This window comes from Acanthochromis polyacanthus, chromosome 8 (assembly GCF_021347895.1).
Source record: "Acanthochromis polyacanthus isolate Apoly-LR-REF ecotype Palm Island chromosome 8, KAUST_Apoly_ChrSc, whole genome shotgun sequence".
NCBI lineage: Eukaryota > Metazoa > Chordata > Actinopteri > Pomacentridae > Acanthochromis > Acanthochromis polyacanthus.
In genome coordinates this window covers 37,886,164-37,896,714 of record NC_067120.1, presented here as the reverse complement: position 1 = coordinate 37,896,714, position 10,551 = coordinate 37,886,164, and the positions used below count along the sequence as shown (strand labels likewise).

Below are 10,551 nucleotides of genomic sequence, written 5' to 3'. Positions count from 1 at the left end.
ACCGGAAGTCCGCCATTTTTCAACGAACTTCACGGATAATCTCCGAGCAGCAAACAAACGGCGGCGGAGCTACGATGCTCTCAGTTTCGTTCTACCGGGGGACAATACCGACGGAAGACGAGGCTCTGCTCTGCTTTACCGTCACCGACATCTTAGCACCGACTAGATCAACAAAGGGGGACCTGTGTGAGTTCCTCCCCGAGGACGCCGCACCGCCGGGCTCCGACCGGACAGGGCGGGGTGATGTTTGGGTTCCGGTATAACAGCAGCGAGAAAATGGGAATCAGACGAGACGCGGAACCGGCGGCCGCGGAGCTTTCATACCGGAGGATAGAATGAGAAGTTCGCTGTGTTGGTGTAACAGGGCGGCGGTGTAACCGTCTGGGGAGGCCGCTGGCGGCGGAGAAGCGTGTCTCTGCGGCGCCCCTCCGCCCCCTGTCCGCCGCGATGAGGACGCTATTTACATTCTGTTGTCTCTTCCTTGTTACCGGAGCGCACCGGGCGGGGGCTACCGGAAACCTCACAGTCGACGGCAGCAGCAGCGAGGGAAACCTGACGGCCGACGGCAGCAGTAAGTACATCAGGATCGGGGACGGCTCGTTGCAGGAATTCGAGTTTCCCGAAAACAGCAAGGGGGTGATTGTGATCTCCAGCCGGTACCGGAGCGCCGCGGCCAGTCGGAAGGGCCGCCAGAGCTGGAAGCAGACGGTGAGGGTCCAGTCTCTGGACCCGGAGGTGCTCTCCATCCTGAACGTGACGGACAGCGGCCACGCAGGACCGGCCCGGAGCTACATCATCAGCATCCGCTCGGGGTTCCCGGGCCGGGCGCAACTGCAGATCCAGCTGCTGGACCTGGACCAGGACTCGATGCCGGTTCTGATCGAGGAGCGGACGGACTACTCCATCATTGTGGCTCCCGGAAGCGACGACCCGGCCACCCGCCTCATCCAGTCGAGTGGCTTGTCCCACTTCTCGGAGAACCCGGTGCTGTTCGCCTTGCTGCCGCTCATCTTCGTCAACAAGTGTGCCTTCGGGTGCAAGGTGGAGGTGGAGGTCCTCCGGGGACTGCTCCGGTCGCCGGTCCCGCTGCTGCTGGGGGTACTGGGCCAGTTCCTGGTGATGCCCCTGTACGCCTACTGCGTGTCCCGGCTGGCCTCGCTGCCCATGCCTCTGTCCCTGGGGCTGGTGATCACCTGCTCGGCCCCCGGTGGCGGCGGCGGCTACCTGTACAGCCTCTTGCTGGGCGGTGACGTCACCCTGGCCATCTCCATGACGTTGGTGTCCACGGTGGTCGCGGCCGCCGCCATGCCGCTGTCCTCTGCCCTGTACGGCAGGCTGCTGGGGGTCCACGCCGCCCTCCACGTCCCCTTCGTGAAGATCCTGGGGACCCTCCTCTTCATCGCCATCCCCATCTCTCTGGGCATGCTGGTCAAGCTGCGGCTGCCGGCCCTCACCAGGGTCCTGCTGACGCTCATCCGGCCCATCAGCCTGGTGCTCATCGTGGTGGGCATCTTCATTGCCTACCAGATGGGGGCCTCCATCCTGGCGGACGTGCAGCCCCAGATCGTGGCTGTGGGGGTGACGGTGCCTTTGCTGGGCCTGGTGGTGGGCGGGGTCCTGGCCGGGCTGGCTCGGCTCCCCGGGCCGCAGAGGAAGACGGTGAGCATCGAGGTGGGCGTCCAGAACAGCCTGCTGGCCCTGGCCGTCATGCAGCTGTCCTTCCGCCGGGCGGAGGCCGACTTCGCCTCGCAGGCTCCGTTCATCGTGGCGCTGAGCAGCACCTCGGAGATGCTGCTCCTGGTTCTGGGTCACTTCGCCCAGCGTAGGTTCTGCAGCTCCAGCGGCTCCGGGAGCGACGCCTGATTGTAGCCACAGATCCTGGACTGTTTTTGGGAGAAGCTGTGGAGACCTGGCCAACAATCATCACTGCTGCTGCACAGGACAGTGACTCTTTTTGTGGTTGTTTTCTCGTATTTTTTCAGGAAACCAAAGGCCTTTCTACCCTCTGAGACCTTTTTGTGTTCATTTTACAGGATGTACTTTTTCACATCAGATTCTACTGTGAGCTCCTTAAATGTAAATATTCATAAGAAGAGAAATACCTATAAAAGAAAAGATATTTTTCTACCAGATTACCTTTTGTAATCCCAAAAACAAACAAAAAAAAGCAGAGATTGATTTGTACCATGTTTACAGAGGTCCATGTGTCTTAGCCTGAGGACGGAGGAACGCTTGTCAATTGAACTTGATGGGGATTTTTGAAAGTATTTGCCACTGATTGTGTTTCTCTTGGGTCTTTGCATCCATGTACTTGAATATTTGGGAGGAGAGATGAAGAAAAAGTCAATAAAAATCCTTGTTGAAGCAGATTTCAGGCTGTTCAGAGTCATGTTGACGTCCAGTGGGTTTAGAGTTTTCACCATTTTTAACCTGATTCAACAGAAATAACTGGAAATACGGTTAAAAAAAACTGCCTCAGGTGTGTTTAAATTCTATTTTACTCATAAGATTTCTCCTACTTTTGGATTAAATCTGCCAAAACTTGTTTTTATTCTTTATATTTTGCATAATTTCTCTCATCAGCTCCTTGTTCTTTGACTGAATGTGAACATAAACATTCTTTAAAACCTGCACAGTGACTTTAGCACCAGAGGCGGAAAGTAAATTTACTTTAAAATGAGGTCAGAGATACTGACAAGTGGCACCATAACCACAGAACAGTTTCACTTTTAGTCTTTAACACGCAAGAAAGACTCTTAAAGTACGACAGCAGTTGAAAAATGTGGAAAAACTTAGCATTTAAAGATTTTTTTCAGACAAAAAACGCATTTTTTAGAGTGAATTCTGACTTCTAGATGCTCTTTTTCACTTGACATGCAGGAAATTTAGATTTTAATTTGACATTTTTCATATTTCTTGGAGATAAAGGAGCATTTGTGCTGCTTAAAGTATGAAAATGTTTGAAAAAAAGGTGTTTTCAGCCCAAAAAACATGCTCTCTGGTGTGAATTTTGACTTCAGAACACTATTTTTTTATTTGATATGTGTAAAATTTATTTGAATATTTCGTAGTTGTTACAGTGGAATAAGCACTTGCGCTGCTTACAGTATAAAAAAATACAAATGTGGAAAAACTTAACTTTTAAAGATATAAAAAGATAAAGAACACACCTTTTGGTGTGAATTTTGACTTCTAGATGCTCCTTTTTACTTGATATGCATTAAATTTAGGTTTAAACTCAACATTTTCGTATTTTTTTAAGTAAAAAATTCACTTGTGCTGTTTAAAGCATAATAAAAGGTTAAACATGTGGAATGAAAAATGCTTTTCCAGCCAAAAAACACATGATTTTTGGTTGGAATTTCCATTTCCTGATGCTCTTTTTCACTTGACATGCCAAAAATTAAGATTTTAACAGTTTAAAATGCAGATGCACTACTTATGTATTTTTTTAAATCTGAAAAATGTGGAAAAATTCTACATTTAAAGGTATTTTCAGACAAAACCCCTTGATTTTTACAGTGATCTTTGACATCTCTATACTGTTTTTGACTTGATATGCATAAAATTTAGATTTTAATTTGACGTTTTCATATTTCCTGCAGTTAAAGAAGCACTAGGGCTGCTGAAAGTATTAAAAAAGCTGAAAAATGTGGAAAGAAATGTAGCATTTATAGGCCTTTTCAAACCCAGAAACACACTTTTTGGTGTCAGTTTTAACTTCTTGCTGCTCTTTTTTAATTGATATGCATAAAATTTAGATTTTTATTTTGACATTTTTCATATTTTTTGCAGGTAAAGGAGCATTTGTGCCATTTAAGGTTTAAAAAAACAGAAAGTGTGGGAAAACTCTACATTTTAAGGTGTTTTCAGCTGAAAAACATGCTTTTTGGTGTGAAATTTGACTTGTAGATGCCTTTGTTAAAACGTAAACCTACCTTTCAGACAGAAAAAGTTACCAAATGATCATTCAGTTGGTGTAAATTTCTTTCAGCTTTGTTTTTACACTCTGGATCTTGGTCTCAGACAGCGGATGACTTTAAATGCTGTTTTTCTGCTGCATCAAACACCACAAACCTCAGTTTCCTGAGCTGCAGCAGAGACGATGTTTTACAGGAACAACCTGAGACGCGTTTGAGGAACAAACTGGACCGTAAAGAGAGATTAGGAGGGTTTAGCAGAAGTGGCTTCAGCTCGCTAACGTGTTGCTGCAGAGGACAAGGGCCGCTTTTTATCAGCTCATTACAGGTTTAAAGTTCAGCTGCAGCAGAAAAGCAACTAGTTCTCCTGCTGCTCCACAACACGCTGCTGTTCTAATGTGCATTTCCTGTTTACTAACCCCAACCCACAGCTGCAGACTTTCTTCTGGACTTATTTTAGAGGAGGAAACTGAGGAATGACGCTGTGAAGCCTGCAGGCCTGAAGTCGCTCAGACATCCACAGAAACATCAGAAACATGAAGAACACCAGCTTCTTCCTCTAAACTCGTCCAATCAGCTCTATTTGAATGGAATTAAGAACCTGATAAATAATATTTAGCAGTTGAAACATCACATTTTGCATCAAAAATGAGGCTTTTCTCTATAAAACGTCTCTTTTTACTTCAAATTAATTGTCAAACTTAAATTCTACAACATGAATGAAACTCTGTTTAATCATTTCATCTCCTCTAATGTTACTCAAGTGTTCTCAGGTATCAGCTGTTTACTGTCACGTTATCTCTTGTTTGTTTATTAATCCTCGATTCGTTTATTGATCGGCTGGTTTGTTTGTTTGGATTCAGATACTAAAGAAAAAAGGTCAGAGGTCAAAGTGAAACTACAGCAATGAGGAACAGAACAAACATTAGAGGATGCTCATACATATTACAGTTTATTATTGTTAATAAACTTTATTTCTTTGACATATTTCATTCACAATGCGGTAAACATTAAGCAGAGTCATAAAGCAGGTACAATAAAACAACGATAAACGCAATAAAACACGACATGAAAAACAAGAAAAAATGTAAAAGAAAATATTTTTATGATAAAAAATTCGAAAATATAAACTAAAAATAAATTTAAACAAAATGAACTTACCTACTCTACTGAAGATCAAAATTAAATTAAATTAAATTAAATTAAATTAAATTAAATCAGGGTAAGTGTGTAAAGTGTGATTACAAAAAGCTAAAAAGAAACAAATGTCTAAACATATAAAGAAAAAACTAAATGATAGATTATCTACAAAGACAGATTAATAAAAATTGAAATAAAATAAAGGAAAATGAATTTAAGCACATGTATGAATGATGATATCAGGACAAAGAGATTTGCTGAGAGTTTATAATTTAAAAAAAGTCTGAAAATCAGAAAATTTATTTAGAAATTTATTTATAAATAAAAACTACAGAAAAAGCAAAACAACAAAAATGAGAACAAATCTAAAAAGGTATTAATAAACAATGAAATAATTAAATTAAATGTTGAATTAAATTTTATTATATAATAAAAATTAATCAGAGTAAATGTGTTTAGTGTTTAAACACTCCACACCTCACCCCCAAAATGTAATTAAAACTTTAAAAAAAGGAAAAAAGTTAAGATTAGTTACAAAGACAGATCAATAAAATAAAATAAAACAAAATAAATAGCAAATTCAGGAAAAAATGTTACACAGGAGAAGAAGCATGAAAACTTATTACAAAAAATACAAAATGGATGACAGTAAAATAAAATAAAAAACAATCAATATAAACAAAAAAGAGAAAGTTATTTGCAAAACAAAATAAAATTTAATTAAATGAAACAAATTTAAATTAATTGAAATTACAATTTTTTTAAAAAGGAGAGGAAAATTAATTTTAAAAACACAGAAAAGAGAATAAATGCAAAAGAATTCTGAAATTATTAATAAAAATGTAGAACAGATAAATAAGAATAAGAAAATATAATAAGAAAAAGATAAATAAAAAATAAAACAATTAAATTTTGATTAAATTAACCAAAATAAAATAAAATAAAATAAAACAAAGTAAAATTAAATACAATTAAATTAAATTAAATTAAATTAAATTACCAGTTGTAACCAGCGTGTGAGCCGTGACCTGCTGCTGGATGTTTTCATGTTTTGCTCACACACTAGAAAATCCTGCTGATGTCTGGATCCAGTCAGTCATTAATCAGAGCTTTGCTTACCTTTCAACCCCGCAGTGACTCCTGTTGGATCACACTGAGTCACCATCACGTGTGTGTGTGTGTGTGTGTGTGTGTGTTACTGTGTGTGTGTGTGTGTGTGTGTGTGTGTTACTGTGTGTGTGTGTGTTACTGTGTGTGTGTGTGTGTGTGTGTGTGTGTGTTACTGTGTGTGTGTGTGTGTGTGTGTGTGCGTGTGTGTGTGTGTGTGTGTGTGTGTGTGTGTGTGTGTGTGTGTGTGTGTGTGTGTGTGTGTGCGTGCGTGCGTGTGTGTGTGTGTGTGTGTGTGTGTGTGTGTTCAGTTTCCATCACACACATTAGCTCCACAATAGAGGAGAGGCGTTAAACATTCATGAGGACACGTTGCATTAACTTTTCATGAGTTTCCTTTCAGTTTCTCCCATGAGACGATTTTTTCTCCTGCTGCCAGAAAAAAAGACAGAAAGTCCAGAAAAGAGAGAATCCAGGAGGAGACGGAGCTGCAGCTGTGCAGACGAACCAAACAGAACAGATTTATATTTAGAGCCAAACATCTGCTCGTCTTCTTTTTAGCTCCAGTCAATTATTTAGAGCTTTCTGAAGGGAAATCCTTCATTTAACTCAAACAAACATCATTTTCCTTGTATTTAAAAGCAGCTCTATCCTTATTTTAGTTGTTTTTAAGTGAATAAAAGTCACATTTCTGTCTATATGCTGCTTTGGACTGAGCTTGTCTTCACTAAGTTGTACAATTTAAAGGATTTATGTCCAATAATAACATCCTGATTTATTTAAAACATCTCATCAAGTAAAATGCTCTTGTTTAAAACACAAGCCTGCTTATATTTTTAAAGTGTGGCTTTAAATTTGATTTTTTTTGCAGTGTGGTCACTCAGAGCATTATGATAAACTCCTATTTATTTATCTCATATTATGTTGATTTGCTGTTGTTTTTTAATCAAATTGCTTTTATTTTTTCCTATCAAGTATTCAACAGAACAATTCTAAGAAAATATTGAAAATTCACACCATGAGAACTGCACAATACATGAATAAATAAACAAATAAATAAAATAGAAATAGAGGCCTTAATTACCAAGTAAATGTGCATGTTCGTGTGAAAAAAAGTATAGAAGTAGAAAAATAAATAGATATATTTTAAATGTATTTGACAAATCACATTTTCATTTCATTTCATAAATTTTTGGGGGCTTTGATTTATTTTTTTTAATTATCTATTTATCTATCTATTTATTATAATTATATTAATTCATTTATTTTTATATTTATTTTATTTATTATTTTATTTATTGTTAGAAATACATGTTATATAATATTTATTTTTCATTTATCCATTTATTATAATTTATACATTCATTCATTATTTTATTTAATATTAGAAATACATTTTATATCTTATTTATTTATTATAATTCCTTAATATTTATTTTAAGCATGAAACTCTTTTTCTGCATTCTGGGGATTTTTTTTTCTGCATCAGTTCATTTGTTTTCTGCCTCAATTTACACTGGAAATGTTTTTATTTACAAAAAATAACACGCAAAATTAAATTTTTTTACTTCATGTCCATATTTTTTTAAATATACTAAAGGCCACATTTCACTTTAATCTACATGAAATCTACTCTTGAACACAAACATGTACTATAAGAAAAGCCAGAAACTGGGAATAGTCACTTTTGAGGAGCCATTTTACCTAAAAATCTAACAATTATTCAGCTATCAGAGCGTTTCTGTAAACTGATTTAACTTTAAGCCGTCCAGATTGTTTTTAAAAAACAATAAAAGCGATCAGAGACAAATTTCTGGCTTCACTTCAGGCTCTCAGTGTGTTTGAACTGAAAACCTCCTGCAGCTGATTCTCAGAGCAGATTCATTCAAACAGAGAAGCTTCATTAAACCCGTTGCTGGTTTCAGCTACAAGTTAATCAACTTGTAGGCGATGTTCTCCAGCGCTGGTGGAACGTTCTCTGCTAGCCGGGAGGGAACTTTCTCTCTGCTCTGTGTTTAAGTCTGTAATTAGAGGCTGCTGTGAGCTGAGATTAAGAGAACAGAGTCACAAATCAAACTATTCCACCTCTTCAGGAGCCAAATGGTTCTATTTACTCTACATCTGTATTTATTTAAACGTCAGCAGAACACAGAGACGCCCAGCAGCACAAAAGAACCGAGTAAGAACAACAGAGCGGGATAATATCAGGTCAAACACAAAGCTGAGATAAAGCCAGACGCAGTAAGACGATCCTCACATTCTGGTGTTTGTGAGGAGCTGAAGGAGGTTACAGAGCTAAAGGTCGGCTGGTTTAGAACTGGTTTGCTGTGTTTACATCCAACACAGGAATCATCCACTTGTTGAGTCCATAAAATAAGTGAATGAAACACGCAAAACTATTTAGAGGAGTTTTATTTCCTGGGGAAATTCCATAATTACAAAGACTGACAACAGGGAGGCTGAAGCTGGGAGTGGCACAGCTGTTTAACTTCTTTATTTAGCCCGAGGATGTTTTATTAAAACAGTGTCTGATTTCAATCAGCTGAACTTTATTTAAACTTAAATGTCGCTCCATGTCTGTACAAGTCAAATGTGAATGAAATAAGTAATATAAAATAAGTAGCAAAACATAATTTAGGAAACTGATTTAATAATAATATGTAAGCTGAAGATTTCCAAATGCACTTATTATGTATTTATTAAAAAAATTAAATTCCAAAAATAAGAAAACAAAGAAAATAGCAGCATGTCCTGAAAAAAGCAAGATAGATCACACAGATACTAATGGATTACAAAGAAAAATATTTAAGAAAACATAATTTAGGAGAATTATGTTTTGATGTTTCTTTAACCTTTTAATCATTCCAAAAAAATCAAAACATTAAAAGTAAAGATAACTGATTTAGCTTTTTTTTTTTTAAATTTTCAACAACAAAATACTGAACAAAATATCAAAATTAACTGAGAAATATATGCATCAACATTATAAAACTATACAGACATTATAATTAATATAAAACACTGGTATAAAATGTGAACTCTTAAAGCAAGTATTTAAAAACAAACAATAAAAGATATTTAAGATATTTAATAGATTAACGTTGAAACTCCGGGATGTTTTTTGCTGTCCCACTCTCGTAACGACAGCTCTCTGATTGGCTGCAGTTGGACCAATCAGAGAGAAGAGCGGGAGGAAGCAAACATGGAGGAACCAAAACAGAGAAACTGCCGCTGAAGCTGCTGAACAGTCATTTATTTACCTATCTACGCTCTAAAACGTTGTAAATGTAATAATTTTTAGAAGCCGATTTTCTCTTTATGCGTTTTAAAAGCGTCTAGTGGAAGTAAAATGTCGCTAAATGTGTCGTGTACGCAGGTTTCTCAGAAAAGGACTCTGTCGAGCCTCCTCGGTGAGTTAACAGACAATTAAATAGCATCTAAATACAACCAGAAATTCAAATATTGGTCAAAAATGTCACTTGAATCTCAAAATTTTGTGTCATTGTGATTTTAACCGTGTTGTCAAAGTTATACTGACTGACTTTTGTAAAGCGGCAAAGCCTCAAATCCACCACTTCTGACTACTAGCATGTTTACCTTAAATTGACTATTTTTAAAATGGACTTTGGTGGGACCCTTCACAGAAAAATACTCATTTTTTCCAACAAAATAGCCTGCTAGTGACACATCAATCAGCTACAACATTTAAATCACTGACGTGAAGTGAACAACAGTGATTATCTGGTTCTAGCTTGTGTCAGAAGGTGGCTTTATCAGGCAGCAGGTGAACAGATTGTGCTGGAAGTAGAAAAAAATGTGAGAGGCTTTGATAGATGACTGGATCAGAGCTTCTCCAGGTGTTGTGGTTTGTTCTTGGTGTGCAGCAAGTGATCAAGGAAGCACACCAGTGAACCGGAGAGAGAGTAAAAGAAAGGCTGTGTTGGTAGAAGAATGTTAGAAAGCTCAGAACATCATAACCTGCTGTGTTTGGACACGTTTAGCTGCAGACACTCAGAGGTTTCATCCTGTTCATCCTACAAATCTCCTACAGTGGACACGAGAGCATCAGAAGTCGATCATGGCCTATGTTCAGTCAGTCAAACTAGACAGACGTCTTATATAATAGGATGTTTTTGTGTTTTCCCAGCTGGTCGTGTGGTGAAGAGGCCGAAGCAGGCAGATGTTCGGAGGCTGCAGGAGGCGGCGATCCAGCTGTTGGAGCAGCAGCAGAACCTCAGCAGTCTGTTCAGGGAGGTCGGGGTGAGTGAGGATGAGGAAACAGTCATTAGAACGAAATGAATTAAAAAGTAAATCATTGAGTTGGACTTCCAGGAAAATTTGCTTTTACTGATTCAACTTCTGCGTTACTTGATTTTCTTTGGTG

At 38.7% G+C, this 10,551-nt stretch overlaps 2 protein-coding genes across 2 annotated transcripts in view; both read left to right on the top strand.

Annotated features, from left to right (window-relative positions):
* Window positions 1-2,369, top strand: slc10a3 (solute carrier family 10 member 3). The gene has a single exon (XM_022213374.2). It carries the CDS (start codon window positions 448-450, stop codon window positions 1,861-1,863), a length of 1,416 nt encoding a protein of 471 aa, XP_022069066.2. The 5' UTR covers window positions 1-447; the 3' UTR covers window positions 1,864-2,369.
* A 6,996-nt stretch (window positions 2,370-9,365) lies between these two features.
* The window catches only part of LOC110972235 (Fanconi anemia group A protein), a 43,063-nt gene continuing 41,877 nt past the window's right edge, over window positions 9,366-10,551 (top strand). The window contains exons 1-2 of the mRNA XM_051951591.1: window positions 9,366-9,577; window positions 10,315-10,427. Coding sequence (XP_051807551.1) covers window positions 9,517-9,577; window positions 10,315-10,427 — 174 coding nt within the window. The 5' untranslated portion in view covers window positions 9,366-9,516. The remainder of the gene's footprint in view (window positions 9,578-10,314; window positions 10,428-10,551) is intronic.